We start from the raw sequence: 25,039 nt of genomic DNA, 5'->3' as shown, positions 1-25,039 counted from the left end.
TGCATTACAGGTGGAGTAGAGATACTTTGTTCTATTTCTTGGTCTACGTCGTTGTCTATCGGTTGAAATACGGAAACCAGATGATCTGCAAATAGATTTGCTTTCTCAGTGTCACTTTTTGCCCATGGGTCATTTGTACTTGTTCTTATAGGAGGAGCAGGAGTTTTAGGTTTTCTTGAATTCTTAATTGGCTTCCAAATAGAATTGTCAGTTTTGCTTAGTTTAGATATATATTGCTCAAATTCTTGGTTTCTTACTTCTTTAAGTTTGTTTTTTAGTCTTTGGCTCATTTGGTTATAGACCTGTCTATCGGCTGGTGTGTGAGTGCGCTGCCATTTTGATCTGGCACGTCTTTTTTCAGCTACGGCTTTTTTAATTTCTAAAGGTATATCCCGGGTTGTTTTTCTTGGGTGGAGTACTGGTGAAGACTGTTGAGCAGCTTGTTGCACATGGTTTATAAATGCTTCTGTAGTTGTCTCTACTTCTTCTGTTTCCTTGAGTCGGATTTTTAGATCTATTCTATCATTTAATATACTGCGAAAAGCATCCCAGTTCGTTAGTATATTGTGGAGCCTAGGTGAGGGTTTCTTGTAAATTACAGATGTTCCAATTGTTGCTATAATTGGAGTGTGGTCGGATGACAGATCATAGCTGGGTATAATGTTGGTGTATGTCGAGTTGATTCCATTTGTTACATAAAAATCCAGCAAGTCAGGAATCTTCTGTGGGTCGGTCGGCCAGTAGGTTGGTGTGCCCGTTGATAGGAATGAATATCTATGGTCTTCTAGTGTTTTTAACAGCTCTTTACCCTTAGTTGTTGTAAGGCGAGAGCCCCACCTGGTGTGTTTGCTGTTGTAATCCCCGCCAGCTAGAAATTTATTTCCTAGTGTTTGGAAGTATTCTTCAAAGTCATTCTTTTTTATTTTATGTCGAGGTGGGCAATAGATAGCTGCAATTGTCAGTTCATATGGGAGAGTTGATACCTTTATTGCGGTGGATTGAAGGAGATTTTTTTGGTATTTCGGTAGTTCGTAATGCTGGATTGTATTTTTAATAAGAATTGCTGTGCCACCATGCGCGGTACCATCTGGATGGTTGGTATTATATGTTACATAATCTGGTATTTTAAAATATGTTCGATCTGTGAAATGTGTTTCACTGACTAGTAAGACATCTATGTGATTTTCTATTAAAAAGGTTTTTACTTCTTCTTTGTGCTGCACAAGACCATTGGCGTTCCACAGTGCTGTTCGTAAGAACTTAGCCATTAATGAACTAGTTTGCTAATTAACGTTGTTAGCATGTTAAGTACCATGCTATTTTGTTGAATTAATTGATTAACATGACTTTAAATTCATTAAGAAATTGTGACAAGATGTTGTTTGATGATTCTGCTGTATTAGCGTTGTTTGGTTGATTATTACTGACTACGCTGCTGTATGTTCTATTTTGATTTTGATAACTGGTTGGATTAATGTTGGGTCTGATGGGTACGTTACTTGGGATTTTTGGTTTTATAGCACTAACCTTGCTTTGTGATTGGTTTGCCTGGGTTAACTTGTGGTAATATTCACATCCTTTGTAATTGGCCGGATGGTCACCTCCACATAATGCACAAGTGGCTGGCGTTTCTTTAGATTTTTTGCAGCTTGTAGTACTGTGGGGTCCTCCACATTTTACGCACATATAAGGTCCGTTGCAGTAAGACTTGGAGTGTCCGTATAATTGGCACCTTGTGCACTGTACAATATCGTTTTTGGATTTGTGGGGTGGTTCGATCTTGATTTTTATGTTTTGCAGTCTTTCAATGTTGTATACATCTTTGTTATTGTTTGCTGGCTCAAGATCAACGAAAAATAGGTTTAAAGGTTTCTTTGTAGTTCTGTGTCTAGCATTTATGATGTTTCTCACCTTGTGCCCTATGTTGGTTAATTCTTCAGATATTTCTGCAGTCGGGATGGAGTTATGCAGATGTTTAATAACCACTCTGTAAGCTCGATCCTCTTTCAGTTGATAGGTGTGGTGTATAATATTTTCTTGTATTAAGTATTTAGTTAGTTTTCGGTAACTTTCTACAATATTGCAGTTTATCTTGATGGTGTTGTTAGCTAAGCTCTTTGTGGTATACTGTTCATCCTCTAAGCAGTTTCTTATTTGCGTTGTCATTTTTGGATAATCCGTTACTCCATATATGTATATAGGGGGGGAGGTTTGTTGATCTTTGCAGTGGATTCAGTGTTTTGGGGGCTGTTTTCTTCAACTATTAGTGTGTTGAACTTGTTGTTGGTGGTTATTTTATTGGTTTCTTGATTATTTACCAATCTAGTAACCTTCTTCCGTTTTGTACTTTTTACTTGTTGCCATGGGATATTGTTGTTTACCTGGGTATCATCTAGTTCTTCTTCACTGGTCGAAGACATTCTTGTAACTTGTTGAGGGTGATATCCCTGTTGTGATGGATTGGTTGCCGTATTTGGCTGTAATTGGTACTGTGTTTGTTGGAGAGATACTTGAGGAACCACATCATACGCTGATTGGTGAGGTACTATACCAGTATGATTCATTTGCTGGGGTTGTATGAATTGTTGAGAATTTTGTATCATTTGAGAATAAGCATTTGGGTACGCCACTGGCGTAATGGGAGGAATGGTTTGCATGTACATATTTTGTTGTTGTAGATTCATTGCGTTTTTACCCGCTTGAACTCTACAATTCTGTTTTATTTTACATCTTGACAACTTATCACCTTTGTTTACATATACGAAAGCGCGCGGCACGTGCTGATAAACGTCTTTAAACTATTGGCAGCGCGCGGCACGTGTTGATTACGGCCTCGCTTTTGCCACTCGCGTTAATGATATCACTTGAACTTTTATAGCAACAGATGACCAGAACGTCTTTACGCTATGAAAGTCAATACACAACTCATTTTTTTTTTTTATTGACATTTAATAAAAGTTAGTTGCGCGATTGTGTATTGTGTGTATTTTTCACGTATTTGAGTTGTTCGAATGTGTTTTTGATTAGTTTAACGTGTTGATAGTTAAGTGTTATAGTGAACTTTTAAAAAACTATAAATTAATTAATGTAATTATAGTGTAGAAATAGTGATATTATACTGGACTTGAAAAACTCCTAATTATGGTTAGCTCCTCAGCTTGTGGAATTTCTTACAACGCTAAACATCAAAAAGGAAAAATCATTGTGTTACAGGTGTCGCGATACAATCCACTGCATTTGAAGCCAATAAGTGAAAGTAATTTCGAAACTGTTATGGTTACTACACATGAACCATCTACGCCTGCTGAAATTTCAAAGCACCATTTTTTATTATATAATGAACCTAGTGCTTCATCTGCAAAAACTCCTCCATCATCGCCCCCCAAAGATACGAATTTAGAAGACACCCCCCGGAAAAGAAGTTTAAAGAGAAAAATTAATGAATTATATAAAGTAAACGATGTAAAGAGTAAAAAACTCAGAAAATTGCAAAAAGCTATGTGGAAAAAGAAAAAATGGATTTCATCTCATAAGATCTGGGCTTCTGAATTAAAAAAAAAAATTTGATGCTTGAAGAACACAGTAACCTTGTGTTAGACCATTTTGGTAACAACAAAGGAATTATTGAAAGGCTTTTCAGAAAAACTAACGAAAAACAAGTAAAACAAAAATATGAACAATCAATTTGTTCATTTGCCATGACCTTACATTTCTTTTCACCTAAAGGGTATAATTATGTACGTCAAAAATTTTACAATTGCCTGCCACATCCAAAAACTTTTTATAAGTGGTATTTCTCAGTTGATGCGAAGCCAGGTTTCACGACAGAAGCTTTCAACTTTTTGAAACTAAAAGTTGCCAAATCTAATAAAAAAGAAATTGTATGCTCTCTTGTTTTCGATGAAATGTCAATTCGCCAACATGTAGAATTTTGTAATGGTAAATATTTTGGGTATGTTGACTTTGGAAGCCAGTTAGAGGGGGACAATATGGAAATGGCCAAAGAAGCATTAGTTTTTATGATAGTTTGCATCAATGAACCCTGGAAATTACCCATTGGATATTTTTTCCTTTCAGCTATTAACAGCAATCAAAAAGCCACTTTAACAAAACAAGCATTAACTTTATTGAATGATACAGGGATTAAAATCATGAATATGACATTTGATGGTGCTGCAACTAATTTTGGCATGTGTTCGGTATTAAAATGTCCCTTCAAAGAAGATAATATCAGATCAGTGTTTATTCATGATGATAGAAAATACTTCCTTATGCCAGATCCGGTTCATATGATTAAATTGATAAGAAATTGTTTTACAGAAAAAATGGGATTCATAGATTTGAATGGAAATCAAATAAATTTTGAGTACGTTATTAAATTAAATGAAATGCAGGAAAAGGAAGGTTTACACTTAGGAAACAAACTGAGGAAACAACACATTAACTTTGTCAAACAAAAAATGAAAGTGAAATTAGCCAGACAGTTGTTAAGTAGGTCAGTAGCAGACGCTTTATTTTACTGTAGAGATAAATTACAAATGGCAGAATTCAACAATTGTGGTCCAACTGCCGAGTTCATTCTACTAATGAAGTCGGGTACCTATAAGCAGGCAACATGCCCTACCAATATTGAAGAAATTCGTAGGTTTTATACAAAACTTTGCAAGTAGGTACATAGTCAACTTAAAAATGAAAGACAATATGTTTGTTACAAGATCACAAAGAAGAACTGGATTCGCTGGGATGTTGATGGGGTTTTCTGCATTGTTAGGAATGTATGAAGAATATATTGCCACACAGATTTTACATTTCCTTCCAACATATAAGTTGAATCAAGATCACCTCAAACTCTTTTTTGGAAGTGTTAGATCACAGGGTGGATATAATAACAATCCAACTTGTAGACAGTTCACGGCCGCTTACAAAAAAATTTTGATACATGCTGAAGTGAGAGATGGTGGAGCAGGAAATTGTATACCACTTCACGACATAAATATTTTGAATATTAGTTCGTCTTACAAGAGTCCAGAACAAATTATAAATGAAAGTCTTCCAAGCATAATAGAAACTAGTGAAGATGATACTGATGATTTTATTTCCAAGTTTCTCACAGACCATGATTATGTGTTTAACTTAGATTCATTGTCTCTCTATGTTTTGGAAGTTGTTAAATACATTGCTGGTTTTGTCAGCTTCAATCTTGGACATAAGCTCAAATGTGAAAATTGCATTCCTTATTTATATGGACAGGAAGAAAATTTCTTAAATTCATTGATATACCAAAAAAGTAGAGGACGCCTGTCATATCCAAGCAGTGACGTATTAAAAATTTGTTTACAATGCGAAAAGCTTATAAGAAGACAACAAATTGTAAGAAAATCTGTAATCGATAAAAATTGTATATCATTACAAGTGTTGAAATTTTTTTTGGGAAGCTGTATTTTGGATAATATGATAAATCATGATAGTTCACCAATTGAAAGTCACAGAATATTGTTAATGAAAAGTATCTTAACGTATATTTAAATGTAAGGATTAATTTTATTTGTAAACAACAAACTGCATTAGGTAATGATAAAGTTAGGAATTTATTGACTAAACTCATTCTATTTAAAGGTCAGTGAAGGTTTTCTTATTTTGTTCCTCCTTGTTTCCTTGAATATTTAAGAAGACTGACATTATGTTAAATTTAAATTGTATGAGCGTCTTGTATCATTTGTGCTCTTGTTTTTTTTTTAATCAATAAAGATGATAGCAAACCTACTTTAAGATTTTTGACGATTTCTCATATACACGGGGAAAATTTTTGTTGGACAACTTCAGATTCGTGTTCAGCACACCAACAAACATACAGTAACCCACTATAAATAATTACACTAGAACTTTCCACTTTTTGTGCACCATTTGACTATAAACTAAATAGGCACGCCACTGGAAAGCGGAAATTCACGACCGCCATATTCACCTTCCATTATGATCCCCTTTTTTACATTACTATGCTCCTTCCTGTAGTGTATTTTCTCTTGCATTTTATTGCTGTAGGTGATTTATTTCATGTATTTGTGTGGCCTATGCCAGGGTTTTAGTCCCGGAGAAGGTTTCCCTGGCATGGTCTTGTGTGTGCGTTAATATATTTATTTGATCTTGTCATTTGTTACGCACAAAAGTTCTGTCTTTTATTTAATTCCCTTCCCGATTATGTCTCACGTCCCAACACATAAAAGAACCGATTACACAACGTAGGAGTCCATTCGTGCCAGGTATGTTTTACCCAAATTATAGACCGTATAAAATTTTGTGGTGCTTTGGAACTTGCTCTCCGCAACCATTGACAAATCGAGAAAATTCAATAAACCCTGGAGTATTTAGAGCTCATCAATACGCTTTTTATGCCATTTAATAGGCCCAAAAAACTTCGTGTTGCGGTGACGCTCAAAAAATTTTCGCCCCCGGCTTTTTGCCCGTGGTCCCATTTTTAAATTGTGCACTCCCAAGACACACCACTACGCGCCGCCACTGTATACCTACCTTTATTTCAACCCGACCCATATACGAGAGAAGATACGACCTACTAACAAGGTCTACCAATTCCTTTGTTTAAAAGTATAACCAAAGTATAACCAAAACGACAAATCATGAAATATGGGGGCTCTGGGCTACCATTACTAAAACTAATTTATGCTTTCCCAAAAAATATACAAAGCAGGGGGTGTCCACGTTCTCTCACTGCCGTTTGTAACGAGTGATTTTATTTCGGGTAGAATTTTGTTTTGAGAAACTGGTGTTTTGTCATCATTAGCGTAAAATAAAATTTGAGAGGTGCCACGCTGTATATACAATCTACGACGATACAATACATTTATGAGAGTTTGCAACCATGCAATTTCTAGGTGAGAAAAAGCTGCCTCTGCGCCATCTAAAACGACTATGAAAGAAAGGGGACTGATAATATCCTAATTATGTTTATTGATGTTGATTACTTGGTCTTGTCCCTGAAGTTACATTCATATAAGTTTTCATTTTATTATAATCGGTGGAAATTACCGATTCGTTTGATGTATGTACTGACTTGTTGTTTGTTGCTAACAATTTTCTCCGTGAATGATGCAGTCACAAGGGTGGTAAAAACTGTAGTCAAAATTGAGCTACGACACCTAATTCCGTGATTGTCTTCGAAATTCATCTGTTGGCTCGAAACTCCGAAACCAGGGGCGGGCTACCTATCTTGCAGGAGCGGGATTACGCTAACCAAAGCTCTTCAGTTTAGAATCTATGTGCGATAAATGAGTGGCGATTCAACAATTTCCACATATCCTGTTTTAGTTAAATTTGCCTACAAGGCTATGTAATTTTCCATCTTGCTTTTAACAAAAGGACTTTATTGCACCAAAGATGAGTCACATCCTGTGTATTTCACCCTTTCTTAGAATCTTGGTACCTGGTTACCTGACCCACAATTCCCAACACTTGTTTTTAAACTAATATGATACATTTGAAATCTGTCGTATTTAAAACGCAACCGGCGAACATTAGACAAACTAAGACAGAGAATAATTCAAGAATGTCGAAATATTGCAAAACCAACATTTGAAAAGGTTCGACAAGAGTTTGAGAATAGATTATAACTGGTGATCAAAAATGAGTTGCTGTCGAGTCGGCTTTGGAAGTTCAAGTTAAATACGATTTTCCATGTTATTTTTTGATTTGCACGATAATTTACTAACCTAAATGTAATGCTATTTGGTATGGTTAGAAAGCATTTTTTCAGAGCTTTCCAACGACGTATCACACATGGGGGGTCACTATTTAAGATTTAAAAGTTGGGGTGGCTAGGGCGCAGGGGGTGTGAGGGGGTGCGTCGCCAACTATGTCATTGTGATTCCCCTCCGAATTACCGAAACGGATTTTGATTTTTTTAAATATCTCGTTTATTTACTAAGATATGGGGGGTGGTAAGTTTTCAAATTGTCACCCTGTATAAGAGAAGTATATGGATAAACCATATATATATTCCCTTCTCTTATATATATGATGAAGAAGGCATTATTTATTAACAGACGATGCAGGTGTACGTACTGCGCATGTCTTTTGCCACTTGTGAAATGGTTGTAGCTCAAGCACAGCTTACTTACTATCAGTAAGCTGTGGCTCAAGTATCGGCACAGCATACCCAATGCTGTGGTACTGGTAAGTACCGGTAAGGTGTAGACTGCACAAGCGTGACGTCACTAGTGAAGTTAGCTGCTACTGCGTGTTCCAAACAAACAACACTTTGTGTGTAATTACCCATTTGGAAATTTTTAAACGCCTTTTTTTAAAAAATCGTAGTGTTTTTTTATATGGTAAGTGAATGTAAATGATAATGATGTTACTATAAATAAACTTCTCACTTTTTTAAATACATAGTTAATGTTATAATTTTACTGGATGTTAATAATGCAAAGTGTGGTTATGTAGTCATATTTTATTTACATCCGTGTATTTTATATAATCTTATATATAGTTAAATATTATAATCTAATGTGTTAATTATCTGTCAATAGTGCTACAATGACTCAACCAAAGCATGTGCTAAAGTTTAGTGCAATTGCAAATTTATTCTGTGATGCCGATGAAAGGAAGCTTATTAAAAGAGGGGAAAATGCCATCGAGTCAAACCATGTGGAAAGCTTTCAATTCATCGCTGAGTTGTTAGTTATGAAAGCGAAAGTACATGCCAGTATGCGAAACCGTTTATACAATGTTGAGGTAATGTAAATGGTAATAAATGAATATGGTCTTATTTATACATTATTAGATAAATCTGGATAAAGATGGTGACATTGTTGATGTACATTGCGATTGTCCAAGAGGACAATACCTATGTCACCATATGGCAGCGGTTTGTATTTATGGGCATCATAACATCTCCATAACTGATGTGGGGTGTTCGTGGAGTGCAAAAAAGAAACTCGAAAAAGCACAAATCAAAACAATAGAAAATTTCTATAAGGAAGGTAATCATCATTCTACAACCAGAGAACTGACAGATGACGAAATAGCCATGTTTCGTGCACAGCTACAAAAAACAGGGACTGCTGTAGGATTTTCGTGGCTATTAAGTCCTGAACCAGTGTCAGAGGGAAGTTTACTTGTAAATATAGAGGATTTCTTATTCTCTGCGGAATACTTGTCTGCAACAAATAAAGTAGAGTTTTTTGCTAATAAACTCCAAGTTTCATCTGAAACCATCAAAACGGTTAGCGGAAATACAATTGGCCAAAGTCAGAATGAAAACTGGCTAACCTATAGAACAAACCGTCTGACAGCAAGTAATTTTGGAGCTGTTTTGGCTGCTGTTCGTAGGCAAAGTTATCCTCCATCATTGTTCAAACGCTTAACAGGTACTATGTTATTTGCACTAGTTTGCATATATATAACTCATTTATTGTAGGATTTTATAATATAGGAGGCGTAACAGCTGTACAGTGGGGCATAGCTCATGAATCGGAAGCACTTGCAACATTTAGCAATATTACAAAAAAATCTGTCACTCCAACAGGATTATGGTTGCATAGCTGTGGATTTCTCGGTGCCAGTCCAGATGGTCTTGTGGATGACAATGCAATTGTAGAAGTGAAGTGCCCCTATAAATTTCGTGAGAAAGATATACGGAAAGAACTTGAAGGTGATAAATCGTATATCATTACCCTAAATGAAAGTGACATTTTTGTAAATAGTGATCATGAATATTATGACCAAATACAAGGTACATTAGAGTTAACTGGTCGAAGTGTTTGTTTCTTGGTGGTTTGGACTCCAAAAGACACCATCATTGTTCAAATAAACAAGGACCTTAACTGGTCAAAAAATGTAGACCTTTTGAAACAATTTTATATGGACCATTATATCCCACAAATATTAGAAAGTATTTTTGTAGAATAACTTGATTTTTATCTAATAGAATAGTTTTAAGTTTAAGTAAATTTATTTGTAAATTATGTACATATATTATAACAACTTAGATTTTAAGGCAGTCCAAATCAGATTATAAATAATTATATATAAGTAAAGATTTAATCGTATAATGATTCAACTTCCTTGATCAGGGGAAATTGTAAATTTGTTAGTGCCGCACATGTTTGAAATACTACAGACGCATGTGGTATTAAGGTGGATGGTATCATTCGTAATATTAAATATTGTTTTATTCTATTAATTGCTCTCTCAACATGAATACGAGCTTTAGCTATAGTCTTTGTTCTTATTACTTGCTCACGTGAAAATTGGGGTGTGTTTAAAAATGGAGGAACATTCAAAGAAACACCTTGAGGTAGCAAATCTGAAATTAAAAAACCTTTATCGGCAAGAATCAAATCGCCGGGGACCAGTCTTTGTAATACATCGCAGTGTTCAGTAATTTTTTTATCTGAAAGAGATCCAGGATAAAGTTTACTGGCAAAAACCACAACACCATTGGGTGCAACTCCAATTAAACCCTTTAGTGTGTTCCGATGTTTGTAGGAGCTGTATGTTATTCTTTGCTTTTCCATATTTTTTGATTGAATAGTGCATACCTCTGTACAATCTATTATCATTCTACAGTTGGTAAATGAACTAAAAGAATTTGGCATGCAACATTTATTTTTAAAACGTGATGGACTATTTTTCATTAATTGCACAAATAATATTTCATGAAGAGCAAACAACCACGTTTTAAATATATTTGCCACAGTTTCTCGACTAATATTAAACCTTAAAGCTAAATCGGCATTGAGTAAATTTAATTTTAATTTCATTAATGTCAATAACAGTTGATCGATTTTCGGTACTGACACAACTTGCCACCCCATGAAATAGTTTAATTTCATGTTTTCAAATAATGAAAACAATGTCAAAAAAATGTCTTTTGTGGGTAAACCAGTGTACACAGTCACTAAATGAGAATTCCCTTCAATTTTTTTAAATGAAAAGCTCTGTTTTAAATGTAGCAATTCAGTTTTTAGACTGTTCACTTCATTTTTTAGAAAATAATTCTCTGCATCAACCATGGCACCAAACGGATAACTAGTTCCAGCTGATGAACATGCCATTACAGTTGTCGATGTCGATGGAGTACTTTCAGACACTTGCATACCAACTTCTTCAGCACAGGTGGTTGCTTCGAATTGATCATCTAATCCGGACGGTCCAGGTATTGGCTGGTTAATGTCAACGTTGGCAAGGAAGTGTTTGCTAAAATCTCTGATAAATGATTGACCACATTAGATTTTAACCTTACTGTGACTTTTTTGGCAAAGCTTCTCCCTTAAACCGTTTAGTTATGTTGTAGTCAAAAATGGTCGGTCTGTTTTCCTTATCGCCGTCCACAAAATGGCAACTACAAATCCTCGAGTGCTTTCCAGGGTCTCTATCTTCTCGCCTGCATTCAAACAATTGAAACTATACATATAATACAGAAAAATAACTAATCACCTTATTAATTTTAGCCACTTTCGCAGTTCGAGAGGATCCCGTGGGAATGCAAACCATTTGCAATCGTCTCTTTCACTATAATGTTTACAGGTCGGAGCAAAACACATAACCATTATTACTATTAAGTATCTATCACTACCTATAATCACCTAATTTAAAAATTATTTAAATACTTGGCTGAAGATCGAAGTTTAAATAGCACAACATAACCTAACTTAAAGTATTTATGGTTTTATTCTATTAAAAACTAATTTTAATAACCAATATGTATCGATCTCACTTTGCACTTGTCCGTGTAAGCACGAAAATATACGTAACCGTCTTTATAAGCACAAGAATACTTATAAAAATCACTTAAAAAAATTACCAATGGGGAAAACACACATACAAATCCTTTGTTTGGAACATGGCCATGACCTGCGCTAAAAAAATGGCGGTAGTGACGTCAGAACTTGTGGAGTCTCAACACATGTTATTGTAATCGATTTGGGACACTCTGTATAGGGGCTACAGTAAAAACAGCCAGGTGTATGAAATTTACGACCAGCCTTTGTCCTAGTATTATGCCAGCAAAACTATTTCTCAGATTTCAGTAATTTGGTTTATTTTGTCAAACATAAATTTATTTTGCAGTTTGTAGTCCTATCAATTGTAAAAGACATTCCATTGCATTCATTTGAGGTAAGTCTTATGTTTCTACTCATAAGGTTTAATTGCGGTTATAGGTGAACATGGACGAATGTCTCACACTTGTTAAAATTGAACCGAAACACGAAGAAGTCAATGTTTCTCTTGAAAGAGACATTTTTGTATTTAGTGATGTCTTGCCAACTGTAAAAGAAGAACGTAATGACGGCATATTGTGTTGCGATGACTACAATAGTGAAGAGGGATCGCAAATCGTTAATCTTTGTGATTATACATCGAACGTTGAAAAGCACCTTTTGACACACAAACGCCTTAAATGTGACATTTGTGATTATGTTACAAACCATAAAAGAAATTTTAACAATCATCTCTTAATACACAACATATCTAAAAATTTTACATGTGGCATTTGTGATTTTGCAACACATTACAAATTGAGTTTTAAACGACATGTTTTATCGCACAAATCTTGTAAAGATTTCAAATGTGATGTTTGTGATTATGCCACAAACTATAAAAGTGTTCTGAAACAACATTGCTTAACACATACCGACTGTAAAAATTTCAAATGTGCTATTTGCAATTATGTCACGAACCGTAAAACTACTTTGAAAAAACATCTGTTAATACACAATGTTTGTAAGGATATTTTTAAATGTTACATGTGTGATTATGCCTCGAATCGTAAAGGTAGTTTAAAAGAACACCTTACAACGCACACTATCGCTAAACATTTGAAATGTGACACTTGCGACTATGTCTCAAATCGTAAGTACTTTTTGAAAAGACATCTCTTAACGCACGCTGTATCTAAAAACTTTAAATGCAACATTTGTGATTATGCCTCAAACCAGAAAAGTTATTTGAAAAAACATCTCTTGAAACACAGCACATTTAAAGACATCTTTAAATGTTACTTATGCGATTTTGCAACAAGCTATAAGGCAAATCTTAAAAATCATCTTTTATTACACAAAGCATCTAAAGATTTTGAATGTGGTGTTTGTAATTATGTCACAAACTGCAACAGAACTTTTAAGCGACACCTCTCATCACACAAAGAGTCCAAAGATTTTAAATGCGACATTTGTGATTATGCCACGAACCGTAAAGACGTTCTGAAACAACATCTCTTGAGACACAACGATTCTAAACGTTTTGAATGTACCTTTTGCGATTTTGCCACAAACTTTAAAAGCGCTTTGAGCAGACATGTGGTGTTACACGAAGCTTCTAAAAATTTTAAATGTGACATTTGTAATTTTGTTACAAACTCCAAAAGGACATTGAGTAGACATTGTGGATCACACAAATCTTGAATGCGACATTTGCAATTATAGAACATAAATGAAGCATTTATGATTTCAAATAGTAGGTTGTTTAATTACCAATTTGATTATGGGTAAAATAATGGAAAGTAAAATAGGTACCTATGAATTGGATCAAGTTTAAGTATAAGATTTATTTGTACATCAGGACTTGTTTAATATTAAATTTTGGTTTCGTTGATTCTGTTCTTTAATTTTTTACACACTTCCCTTGAATTTATAGTTAAAAGCGGATGGTATACCATTTGACAACACTGTATTTGAGAACATGAGTACTGATGTGGTCAGAAATGTCATGGCAGACCGTACTGCAGGGTGATTTTTTTTCATTTAACACTTATTAATTGTATGAATAACAATTTGCATGTAGGTAACTTTAATAATTGACAAAACATGCGTGTCGTGCTGCGCTTTTACTTAGATATTTATTGTTCAGCTAGTTTTGATCAGGGGTTGCAACCGGAAGCAATTACATTTATACGCCCCTCACTTGGAAGCATAACCGTTACCTATTCAAGAAGTTACGCCGGTACCGTACTTATTATAGGGCCGTGAGAATTGGCCTCGATATCGCTCTAGAAAATTCGCTACAATAAAACAAAAGAAAAAACATGCAGTCTATTTTATTGGCCTAGCGTAAAATCATGCCTTGTGAACTACGTTCCTGTAAAATAAGGTCAAAAATCAAAATAATGGGCCACCACACTAGCTTTTACCAACTTAAAGTTAATACTAAACAGACATAAAATATATTATCAAAAATGAATCCAAAACAGTAGAGAGTTGAGGCCACAGAACCGGAACCGTATATCGGAACCCCCTTAAAAATAATTCTACCTAAGTAGTGCAGAACTAGAACATATACTTAATGTGGGTTCCAACTTCTGAATTTGATTGCATCGGTTACAACACTCTTGATACTATACATGCGACGTTGCCGATACTACTTTTGGACACAACAAGTGCGCTCATTCAACAGCCCCTCTCACTTCTTAATCCTAGCTTGTAGTGTCTTAGGGGGCACAGCAATTTTGACTTACACTATAATTACAGTTACAATTGGCGTTTTGCATCACTTTCGAATCTCGGCCTGGTTGGTACTCCTACGTTGTGTTTACACCAGTGCGGTTCTTTTTATGTGATGGAGCGAGAGACACAATCGGGAAGGAAATTGAATAAAATGAAAACGTTCGTGTGTAGGAAAAAACAAGAAAAATTGAAACACAAAAAAGGCCAGTAAAACGTTTATTGAACAAAATACCTGGCATAACGCACACAAACACAAGAAATAAATCAACTTTGTAATGTTCCTAGGACAAGTCGAGACTGAAAACGTTGACTTACCGTTGGCAACTCTGGGAAAAAAACTACGAGCAGAGCCACCTACCTTTCAAGTCGAAACGATGCATGTTTCGCGGAACTTTTGAATTTGGATGGCAGTCGGCTCGATATGGGTGGCACGAATTAACTCCTACGTTGTGTAATCGGTTCTTGTACGTGTTGGGACGTGAGACAATCATCGGGAAGGGAATTAAATAAACGACAGAACTTTTGTGCGTAAGAAATGACAAGAACAAATAAATATATTAGGCACACAACAAGACCATACCAGGGAAACCTTCTACGGGACAAAAACCTCGTCATAGGCCACACAAATACATGAAATAAATCACCTACAGCAATAAAATGCAAGAGAATATACACATAAATAAAGCATCTCAAATTGTATGATGAAAATCAGATAATCAAATCAAATGCAATTAAACAAGTTCATAAAAACAAAATACACAAGACATCAAAAATGCAGTGGAAAAACGGATAAATCAATTCAGTACAAAAACACATCAAAATACCTGTACGATCAATTGAGCTAACACAACTCGTAAAATAATAATGGCATGTACATAGGAAACATCAAAATAGCGTGGCTCGGCTCCATTAACATAATTTTATTTAACACGAAAAGTGCGAATGCCAATATTTTCCCACAGATTTCCACATATATTTACCCTCTGTGAACAATATGAATTTTCTTCTGCTCGGTCCTTTTGCTCGATGAGTTCTAGGGTAACATTGCGTTTCTTTGCCTTTAAATGTATTATGTAGGAACCCCTTAGGTATTTTGATTAATCTTACACTTTTGACCAATTATTCCATAAACTTTCCTTTGCTTTTTAAATTCATTAAGCGTGTTGTTTGTGTTCAACTGTTCCGATAGTAAGCTTGGGTACGAGTGAGTGCAATCTGGGCTTTCAAAGCGCAGAGGATCCGGCCATTGTTGATCGTGAGATTTATATTGCTACGCTGGTGTCCCGAGTTCACGTTTTTCCCGCTTTTGTTAGCGCGGGAGCTGCCGGCGTGGGTATATCACACCTCCAAACCAATTTTTCTATTTTAGTTACTACTATTCGATATCTGTTCACTGTTGTTATCCTAGTTTACTTTTGACATCCTTACTCTTACTGGTATCTATTCTGTATAGATCTCTATGACAATCGCCTCCTTTGTATAAACATATCACAGATTAGCAAAGACACAAACCACGATCGAAGAAACGGCAACGCCCTCTTTAGACGACAATCCTGCAGATTCAGAACTGCATGACCTTGACGTTGCGAAGGCACTCTTGTAACCAAAAATATTTCTTGAGGACAGCGTTTAAACACCTTGTCATTTTCCCTAAGTTAACCACGCCCTCCTAAAACATCCCCTCTCTCTGAACCCACGTTACAGAGTAACTACCAGGAGGCACAATTAAGATGGTTAACCATTAAGAATTCTATTTAGTTTTTAAAGTCGCCACTAGGAGGAGAGTCAGATGACCTTGACGACACTATAATCGTCTTATGGGATTTTACATGGGGCCGAGTTGGGCCCTATACGGCTAGGAAGAACCACCCGACCTTCAGTGACATGAGTTCACGAAAGAGCTCCCGTCTACGACCACCATCTTGCTTTAGTTCAGGGAGGAACCACCTTGACACATGCGCAGATCTCAAGAATCATGCCCCGATAATCAATCTCTCAGTGGAGTTCCCGAAGTTGTAATCATTAAAATTGCTTTTATATAAGTATGACGCAACTATTTGCGCTAGTTTCGTCACTATTATTTGAACTTTCGACGGAGAATATATGATCTCAGATGCTCTCCGATGCAGCTTTTCTTCTTCTAAAAGTTGCATGGTTGCCAGCTCTAAAAAAATGTGTGCATCCGCGTAGGTTGTATATACAGGGTGGGACCCGAAGTGGAACCTCTCAGACTTTTGACGTAAAAATGAATGTTATAACTTACTTTGAGGATAATCAGGCATATATTGTGCTTCAGTTAAGAATCCACGAAACAATGCTAGAGTAAATCAGATATAAAATAAATTTCATTTTATTTGTGAAAATTTAAATAAGAAATTCATATCTAAGCAACAACAGGCAGACATATTTTACAATAACATTAAGCACAGTTGTCTTAATTCACTTTATATGTAAAATTGATGTTGAAACATTTTTAGTGAAGGAGAGTGTTGGAAAACACCAAAGATGTTAGAGTACGTACATTTATGATTTGTGGCATAATAATGAATGTCTTTTTACAGCCGCCTTAGTGTTTGTTGAATAACTACAACTTTCACATTTCAGATCTTGAGAACCCTTGTGTATTAAGAGATGTCGATTCAAATTACACTTAATATTTGTTGCATAATCACAAATGTCACATTTAAAATCTTTAGAGATATTGTGTTTTAAGAGATGTTGCATCAAATAGCGCTTGTACTTTGTACTATAATTACATTTAACGCAATTGAAGTGTTCGGAATCTTTGTGTAACAAGACATGTTGTCTCAAATAGCGCTTATGACTTGTGGAATAATTACAAATGTCACATTTAAAATCTTTAGTTTCATCATGTGATAAAACATGATTTCTCAACGCTCCTTTAAACTTTGTAACAAAATCACACTTAGAACATTTGTAATCTTTTATAACATGCGATAAGAGATGACGTTTAAGATACTTCTTAATAGATGTTGCATAATCACAAATGTCACATTTAAAATCTTTCGAACCACTGTGTATTAAGACATGTTGTTGCAAATAGTCCTTACGACTTGTAGAATAATCACACATGTCACATTCAAAATGTTTAAGGATGTTAGATTTTAAGCGATGCCGATTCAAATCATTTGTACTATAATTAGAAATGTTGCATTTAAAATTTTTGGAAACTTTGTGTACCAAGAGATGTCGATTAAAATTACCCTTAATATTTGTTGAATAATCACAATTGTCACATTTAAAATCTTTAGTTTCATTGTGTGTTAAAGCATGATTTCTCAACGCGCCTCTAAACTTTGTAACAAAATCACACTTAGAACATTTGAAATCTTCTATAACATGTGATAAGAAATGACGTTTAAGATACCTTTTAGTATTTGTAGAATAATCACAAATGTCACATTTAAAATCTTTCGAATCATTGTGTATTACGACATGTTGTTGCAAATACTCCTTGCAACTTGTGGAATAATCACACATGTCACATTTAAAATGTTTAGAGATGTTGTGATTTAAGAGATGTAGAATCAAATAGCGCTTATAGTTTGTACTATAATTACAATTGTTGCATTGAAAATCTTTAGACGCTTTGTGTACTAAGAGATGTCGATTAAAATTACATTTAATATTTGTTGAATAATCACATTTGTCACATTTAAAATGTTTAGTTTCATTGTGGGATAAAACATGATTTCTCAATGCGCCTCTAAACTTTGTGACATAATCACACATAGAACATTTGAAATCTTCTACGACATGCGATAACATATGACGTTTAAGATACTTTTTAGTATTGGTTGCATAATCACAATTGTCACATTTAAAATCTTTGCGATTTAACGAATGATCGTTACATTTCAACACTTCTATCGCATTTTCTGCACAGGACACAATTTCATTGTGTTCTTCTTTTACTGTTCTCAAAACATCATTGCTTACAAAGATTCTTCCTTCAAGGGCAAAATTTATTTCTTCTTCTTTTTTTGGTTCGGTTTTAACAAGCACCATGTCCTTATCCATGACTATAACTATTTTTAATTAAACCATGTAACTGCAAACTATCACATACCTTATGGTTACCTATTCGAACAGATGTAAAAAGAAATCATTAATGGTTTACTGTGGCATTCTTAACAAAGTCATTAGAACACCCACAACTATTGGTTTATCATGTCTCTCCAACCAGGCCACCATTTCTACCAACAATTTTATGCTTCTCTTTTCTGCTTCTCTGCGTACTATTCCGAAGTGAGCTATGATATACACGTTTTTTGCAAACTTACACAAAATTATCACAGAACAATACAACAAAAATGTAAAAATCCAAGAGCTCTAGCAAAATACTTAAATTCATTTATTAACAAACCACGATTAAGATAACAAAAATAGACGTCATCATATTTCTTATCAAACTAACTTACCGACATTATAATTTTGAAACACAGCGTTGTCACTTTTCTATAAATTGATGCAAATGCGTTAATGCTAACAAACTTTTCTCCGCATACCCTTAAATAATTTCACCCCTATCTATTACAACCACTCTATCACTATCTAACAGCTTTGATATAAAATAGGGTTCTTTAATTTTCAGCTGAAGTTTCTTATTTTGCCCAGAACCAGGGTGTGGTTACTGGGATAGAAATCAGTTCGAGAAATATGGTAATGAATGTGACAGTGCTGAGACTTCTCGTGGTATCAAGGGAAGGAAACTGAAACAAAATCAATATAATTCATCGTGATGAAAACCTCTTGTTGGGTTGACAATCTACGACGCTGCACACATTTTTGAAATCTGACAACCGCGGGACTTTATTAGAAGAAATGGAAATCGGTCTGCACCGTGAAACCTATCATAGCGTAGATTGATTTTGTAACACAAATATTTAACAAATGTGTGTTGAATACGAACGCTGCAATGTGGCAACATCGCAGTATAGTTTACGCCCTTCAATATGCTTTGGACTTGTATAAAAACACAGCTCATACTTCTGAAATATTCGTCACTTGAAGCTTTCCTTTGGCTCTAATTTCACCAGCTGCATTCGATGCTATGATATACAGGGTAATTGGTAAGGGTGAATTTATCTTTATATTCTTTTATTAAGTATTTATTCATGGATTCATGAGAAGATTATCTACTGTGATATACTTGGATACAATTTAAATTAAAAGACCATGACCCGCACAACAATGAAAAATGCTGATATATCCTGCAGAACTTCAGGGCTGACCTATTATCAAAAAGATCTTAGATCAATGATCTAAGGTAATAATAACATAGATCATAGATGCACAATCAACAAACAATGAAATATTTTGATTTTCATTCACCATAACAAATTAACTCAAAACAAAACGTTCGAAAATGTAAGGTTAAATAAACCACTCAATCAGCTGATAAAACTCAGTAAACTCAACTACAAGTTGCAAATTTCGAACGTACTAACATTGACAAAACAACTCTTCTTGCTACAGTTTCTATAACCATTTACATAGTTGCCAAGTTACATCTATAACATCTTCCTTTTAAAAAAGATATGTAACTAAAAATTTATATCAAATTCACAAAGGAAAGTTGATAGGTACAAACTACAAACACAATTTTATTTTATTTTATTAATAAGTTTAACAAACATAATCAATAAATAACGTGGTTTCCACACCCACAAACATATACATATAACCAACCCCTTAAATTTTATTAACATAAGTTAGGGCATGACCTCCCTCACGTGGAAACGATATTTTTAACGAGAAATTTGTTCCTGATGAAAACGGGTTGTGTGTCTTACAAGATGCCGTTTAAGACAGAATTTTTGATATGTCTCATAACCACAATGGGCACATTTAAAATCTTTAGAACCAGTATGTTTTAAAAGGTGTTGTTTAAAGCAGTATTTGATATTTGTCTCATACGCACAATCAGCACATTGAAAATGTTTAGGGTCGGTATGATTTAAAATGTGTCGTTTATAGCAGTATTTGTTATTTGTCTCATAACTGCAATTAGCACATTTTAGCAGATCTTTAGAAGGTTTGTGTGTTAAAAAGTGTCTCTTAAGACATTGTTTATTATTTGTTCCATAATCACAATCAGCACATTTAAAACCTTTAGAAACGGTATGATTTAAAAGGTGCCGTTTAAAGTGGTATTTGTTATTTGTCTTGTAATCACAATGGGCACATTTAAAATCTTTAGAATCGGTATGGTTTAAAAGATGTCGTTTAAAGTAGTACTTGTTATTTGTCTCGTAACTACAAGCAGCACATTTTAGCAGACTTGCATTACTAGAAAGTTTGTGTGTTAAAATGTGTCTCTTTAGACCTTCTTTATTATTTGTTCCATAATCACAATCAGCACATTTAAAACATTTAGAATCGGTATGATTTAAAAGGTGCTGTTTAAAGTAGTACTTGTTATTTGTCTCGTAATCACAATTAGCACATTTCAAAAATTTAGAATGGGTATGATTTAAAACGTGTCGTTTAAAGTGGTATTTGTTAATTGTCTGGTAATCACAATTAGCACATTTAAAAACTTTAGAATGGGTATGTTTTAAAAGATGTCGTTTGAAATTGCTTTTATAACTTGTTCCATAATCACAATTAGTACATTTCAAAACTTTAGAATGGGTATGATTTAAAAGGTGTCGTTTAAAGTGGTATTTGTTAATTGTCTGGTAATCACAATTAGCACATTTAAAAACTTTAGAATGGGTATGTTTTAAAAGATGTCGTTTGAAATTGCTTTTATAATTTGTCACATAATCACAAGTAGCACATTTAAAACCCATGTTTTAAAAGGTGTCGTTTAAAGTATTCTTTGTTATTTGTCTTGTATTCACAATTAGCACATTGTAGCACACTTTGTTCGTGTGTTTTATCTTGGTGCAGCTGTTTGTTCTGTTCAGAATAGTCGGAAATGTGAATTTTAAGATTCAATCCACAATCAGTTTGTTGTTGTACATCTTCATTATCGAGCGATTTGGAGCACTGTGCAGTGTAACGGTTCATTTTCGTATCTAATTTAATACACTTTTCTTATCTAATTCGTTCCTCTTAGTAATACTATACACCTTGACTTCTATGTGTTGTGGGTTGCTCTCTAATTTTCTGTTAGTGCTTTTCCGTTTTCGAACTTTCTTTCTTGTATTCTTTTCTTGATAAGCTAATTTCCTTCTGATAACATTCTTTTCGGTGATTTTTCCTGTTTCCTGCGGACATTTTTTGGCAAGTGCACATTTTGTAATCTGAGAGTGATTTACCAATTTCCTGAGCTATTACCAATCTTCATACGAAGGAATATTCAAGAATTTGGGCCAGACAAATAGAATAGCTACCCGTATTTAGTCGGAGGTTTTTTTTGGTTGCCTCAATTGGGTAGTATTCCATATCGCTTTATGCGGACCTAAAATCGCTTAATCTTCAGCTCGCCTACCAACTTAGAGGTTCGTGCTTACCTTTTAGTCCCGTGTCTATAGCAATATAATCTTTTAGCTTCTTCGTATATGTGAAACTTGGGAGCCGTATCTGTTCCGATTTTACTTCAAACTTGTTTTCTACGTGTTGTCGCTGCCCGATTTATGTTCTTCGTTTGTGTCGCCGTGTTCAGCCGTGATATCGACCTGTCTTTGGACGCCTACACCAACTTCAGTTCCCGCACCACCAGAGCCACTTAGGGGTACATTAAAGGAGCCCAAAGGTCAGCGTTGTGTGTGCTGTACACTATTATTTGTTGACCTACATTAGTGAAGATGGTTTGACCCCCTACACCTACTTTCTTTCCTTATCCTTGCTTCCTTAATTCCTTCCAATTTTTTTTTTTTCTCCTTCCCCGTGTATCGAGAACTTCCTAATTCCCTCTCTGTAAATCCTAAGTTACTTGTTGTTGTTGTGTTATTTAAATTTTGTGCACTAAAACTTTATTATGATTTAATTATAATTTTTTTTGCGGTTACGTACCGAATTTGACAGAAAGTTAGAAGTGTAGTAGAGCCACTGATAAATCGGTGGTTGAGCACAGCTCACGAAAGTAGTTTTTTTATCTTTTTTTTATTAGTTCACATGTTAATTAACTTGCATTTTTTTTTTAATTGTATTTTGTTTTTGTGAAACCGGACACAAGGTAAGTTGCTTGAATTGTAGAATACCCAAGGTAAGGTACATATGAACGGGGGTTTATTGATACAGAAAGGCCTTTCCCCAAATTACCCTCTTGCTTCAAGTCAACTGAACTATTCAATTACCACTCTGCACCTACTCACTTATTTAAAAAATTATTACTACGTTTCATACAGACTTGTGAACGGTTGGTTACCTTTTTTTTTTTATTTATTTCCCTCAAATATTTTGTCAGTTTTTTTCATTTGATATTGTTGAATTTATTTAATTCTTACCATTACGTGCGGTTATTGATTTTCAAATATATGCTTCTGCTTTCCTCCTCCTTATCTTTTGTTTTCTTACGTGTTATATTGTCCCCTTTCTTAGCTTACTGGCTGATCACGACTCTACATCCTGCTTGTGAAGCGAGGGCAGGATCAACTCAGATTTGCTGGCGGAGATTAGTTAAGCTTCTGGCGCCCTATTTATTAACTTCTAGATTTACCCTCGACCTATCCGACGAGCGAGCCGAAGCAGATCTTTGCACCATCGCCAGAAGTTTTTAGTGTGAATTTCATTTGTTTCTTCTATTGTCCGTCCGTGGCAAGGAATTTTGGCACCCAACGTGAGTGGCCCGAGGTTTTTTTCTCCTTGCTTGTTTGTGTTTGTTTTAATTATTTTTGAACATGGAGATTAATCGTTTGAGGTCTGATGAATTAGTCCATGAATTGTTAATCAGAGGAGTTGAATGCGGTAATACTGTCAACGATAACCGTGCATTATTGCGTAGATTTTTCTTTACCGAAACATTACCCACCGTCACGATAGATTCTGATTCCGAATTAAAAATTTGTAACCATAAATTAGATGAGCTGAAGCAAGACATTGATGGATTTGATGCTTGCAATGCAGCCAATGATTTCCAAAAAATAAATTCTCGTTTGATTCATGTCCAAGGCAGGCTTCAACGAATTATAGTAAGCGATGAGAATAGAATGGTACTTCAAGAACGTTTACTCACCTACTGCGGTCAACTACAAGCGCGATTAACCCGAGTATTCAATAATGAGGTAACCAGACAATCTCAGTCCACACCTAGAACCATAAATTTAATTGATACACCTAATACGTCAATTTTGATAGAACCTACCGAAACCCCTCAGCCTGTTCGCACTACAGCGGAGGACTTAATTAATTTATTTGACTACCCTCTGCTTGCATCTACGAACCTTACAAATCAATCGATGGCTCACTCAGTGACACGTACAGAACCATCTGCTGAACCTGTAGCTTCTTCATCACCTTACCGGCGTCGCGTATCTTTCGCAAGCCCTCCTACTGCGGAACCAGATGCTTACGTCCGGTCACCACAATCAGTACAATTTTATGAAAGGAAACCCAACACTACCCCCATTCATAAATGGAATATAACATACAATGGAGAAACAAGTTTACCCGAATTTTTACAACGAGTAGAGGAACTGAGAGCTTCTCGAAATTACACTAAAGCTCAATTATATGTTTCGGCCGTCGAACTTTTTTCGGGCCCAGCTCTGAATTGGTATCGATCAATTAAATTACAATTAAGGGATTGGGACGATCTAGTAGATCATTTAAAAAAAGCTTTCCTACCTTTCGATTATGAACACCGATTGTGGGAGGAGATTCGAAATCGTACCCAAGGAGCAAACGAAAAGGTCATCTTCTACGTTTCATCAATCGAAAACTTGTTCAGCCGACTACCCTGCATGCCCAATGAGGTCACTAGGCTGGAGATTATCAAAAGGAATTTGTTACCGTCACTCCAACAAGCCTTGGTACTACACGATATTTTTACGTTGGCAGATCTTGTTCGACTATGCAGAAGCATTGAGGATGGGCAACAGCGTGCCCAGAGTTTTATCCCACCGCCTACCAATTACTCTCGAATTTTGGAGCCAACCTTGGCGTATCACAAACCGCGGAGTATACCTGGCGTCTCGTCTGTGACAGAGGAACCGATACCCAACTTGGATCCGGTGCAAACTCAGCCTTGTGACGCCATACGTGCCCTCACCTGCTGGAATTGCCAACAATCAGGACACAAGTCGCAAAACTGCACACAACCACGTCGCCTGCATTGTTACAAGTGTGGAAAACCCGACGTAACTGTCCGCATTTGCCCCAAGTGTTCGGGAAACGAACCCCCGAGGAACTAAATGACCGTACGTCCTCCTCGGGAGCCCAACACCCACCGGTCAAATCTGATGAAAAATCCCGCTGTGTAACCGACACATTTGGCCCTCGTCAACAAATTTTGCTGGATTATATTCTTGCGCATGCAAAGGGAGACGAGCGTCCATATCTACAAATTACTATTTTAGATTATCCCTTACTAGGGTTGTTAGATTCCGGAGCATGCCGTACCTTGATAGGTTCTCCAGGACTACAGATTTTTAGGCAACTTGGTTTGG

At 35.4% G+C, this 25,039-nt stretch overlaps 4 protein-coding genes and 1 long non-coding RNA gene across 8 annotated transcripts; 2 read left to right on the top strand and 3 right to left on the bottom strand.

Moving 5' to 3' along the window:
* Window positions 1-8,211: 8,211 nt before the first annotated feature.
* Window positions 8,212-9,983, top strand: LOC116182925. Its single transcript, XM_031503488.1, has 4 exons — window positions 8,212-8,342; window positions 8,544-8,748; window positions 8,798-9,383; window positions 9,434-9,983. The coding sequence occupies exons 2-4, from the start codon at window positions 8,551-8,553 to the stop codon at window positions 9,922-9,924; spliced, it is 1,275 nt and encodes a 424-aa protein (XP_031359348.1). The 5' UTR covers window positions 8,212-8,342; window positions 8,544-8,550; the 3' UTR covers window positions 9,925-9,983.
* On the bottom strand, window positions 9,949-11,893 carry LOC116182924. Its single transcript, XM_031503487.1, has 3 exons — window positions 11,455-11,893; window positions 11,261-11,401; window positions 9,949-11,214 (listed from the first exon to the last, which is right to left on the bottom strand). The coding sequence occupies exons 1-3, from the start codon at window positions 11,565-11,567 to the stop codon at window positions 10,056-10,058; spliced, it is 1,413 nt and encodes a 470-aa protein (XP_031359347.1). The 5' UTR covers window positions 11,568-11,893; the 3' UTR covers window positions 9,949-10,055.
* Window positions 11,894-11,903: 10 nt separating this feature from the next.
* Window positions 11,904-13,581, top strand: LOC116182926 (zinc finger protein 64-like). The gene is made up of 2 exons (XM_031503489.1): window positions 11,904-12,135; window positions 12,180-13,581. Exon 2 carries the CDS (start codon window positions 12,186-12,188, stop codon window positions 13,419-13,421), a length of 1,236 nt encoding a protein of 411 aa, XP_031359349.1. The 5' UTR covers window positions 11,904-12,135; window positions 12,180-12,185; the 3' UTR covers window positions 13,422-13,581.
* Window positions 13,582-16,793: 3,212 nt separating this feature from the next.
* LOC116182928 (gastrula zinc finger protein XlCGF46.1-like) lies at window positions 16,794-20,511 on the bottom strand. Of its 4 annotated transcripts, XM_031503494.1 has the most exons (3): window positions 18,764-20,511; window positions 18,550-18,718; window positions 16,794-18,502 (listed from the first exon to the last, which is right to left on the bottom strand). In XM_031503494.1, exon 3 carries the CDS (start codon window positions 18,498-18,500, stop codon window positions 16,983-16,985), a length of 1,518 nt encoding a protein of 505 aa, XP_031359354.1. In that variant the 5' UTR covers window positions 18,501-18,502; window positions 18,550-18,718; window positions 18,764-20,511; the 3' UTR covers window positions 16,794-16,982. The 4 variants fall into 4 exon arrangements, with proteins under 4 accessions (XP_031359354.1, XP_031359352.1, XP_031359351.1 ...); XM_031503492.1 differs by having other exon boundaries at window positions 16,794-18,508; window positions 18,550-20,511; XM_031503491.1 differs by having other exon boundaries at window positions 18,550-20,511.
* A 1,044-nt stretch (window positions 20,512-21,555) lies between these two features.
* LOC116182927 lies at window positions 21,556-22,083 on the bottom strand. The gene is made up of 3 exons (XR_004147650.1): window positions 21,944-22,083; window positions 21,749-21,891; window positions 21,556-21,697 (listed from the first exon to the last, which is right to left on the bottom strand). It is a non-coding gene; the product is annotated as an uncharacterized LOC116182927 (long non-coding RNA).
* Window positions 22,084-25,039: the final 2,956 nt, after the last annotated feature.

Source organism: Photinus pyralis, unplaced genomic scaffold (assembly GCF_008802855.1).
Source record: "Photinus pyralis isolate 1611_PpyrPB1 unplaced genomic scaffold, Ppyr1.3 Ppyr1.4_unclustered_Scaffold812, whole genome shotgun sequence".
In the NCBI taxonomy this organism is placed as follows: Eukaryota; Metazoa; Arthropoda; class Insecta; order Coleoptera; family Lampyridae; genus Photinus; species Photinus pyralis.
This window is presented reverse-complemented; position numbering and strand designations above follow the sequence as displayed.

Excerpts from the sequence above, each read along its gene's own strand:
- LOC116182925 (XM_031503488.1), top strand. The coding sequence starts at position 8,551 with ATGACTCAACCAAAGCATGTGCTAAAGTTTAGTGCAATTGCAAATTTA. Across the intron at positions 8,749-8,797 it reads ACCGTTTATACAATGTTGAG|ATAAATCTGGATAAAGATGG; the intron begins GTAATGTAAATG and ends ATACATTATTAG. Across the intron at positions 9,384-9,433 it reads ATTGTTCAAACGCTTAACAG|GATTTTATAATATAGGAGGC; the intron begins GTACTATGTTAT and ends CATTTATTGTAG.
- LOC116182924 (XM_031503487.1), bottom strand. The coding sequence starts at position 11,567 with ATGGTTATGTGTTTTGCTCCGACCTGTAAACATTATAGTGAAAGAGAC. Across the intron at positions 11,402-11,454 it reads AAGTGGCTAAAATTAATAAG|GCGAGAAGATAGAGACCCTG; the intron begins GTGATTAGTTAT and ends GTTTGAATGCAG. Across the intron at positions 11,215-11,260 it reads GCTTTGCCAAAAAAGTCACA|CAAACACTTCCTTGCCAACG; the intron begins GTAAGGTTAAAA and ends CAGAGATTTTAG.
- LOC116182926 (XM_031503489.1), top strand. The coding sequence starts at position 12,186 with ATGGACGAATGTCTCACACTTGTTAAAATTGAACCGAAACACGAAGAA.
- LOC116182928 (XM_031503492.1), bottom strand. The coding sequence starts at position 18,500 with ATGGATAAGGACATGGTGCTTGTTAAAACCGAACCAAAAAAAGAAGAA.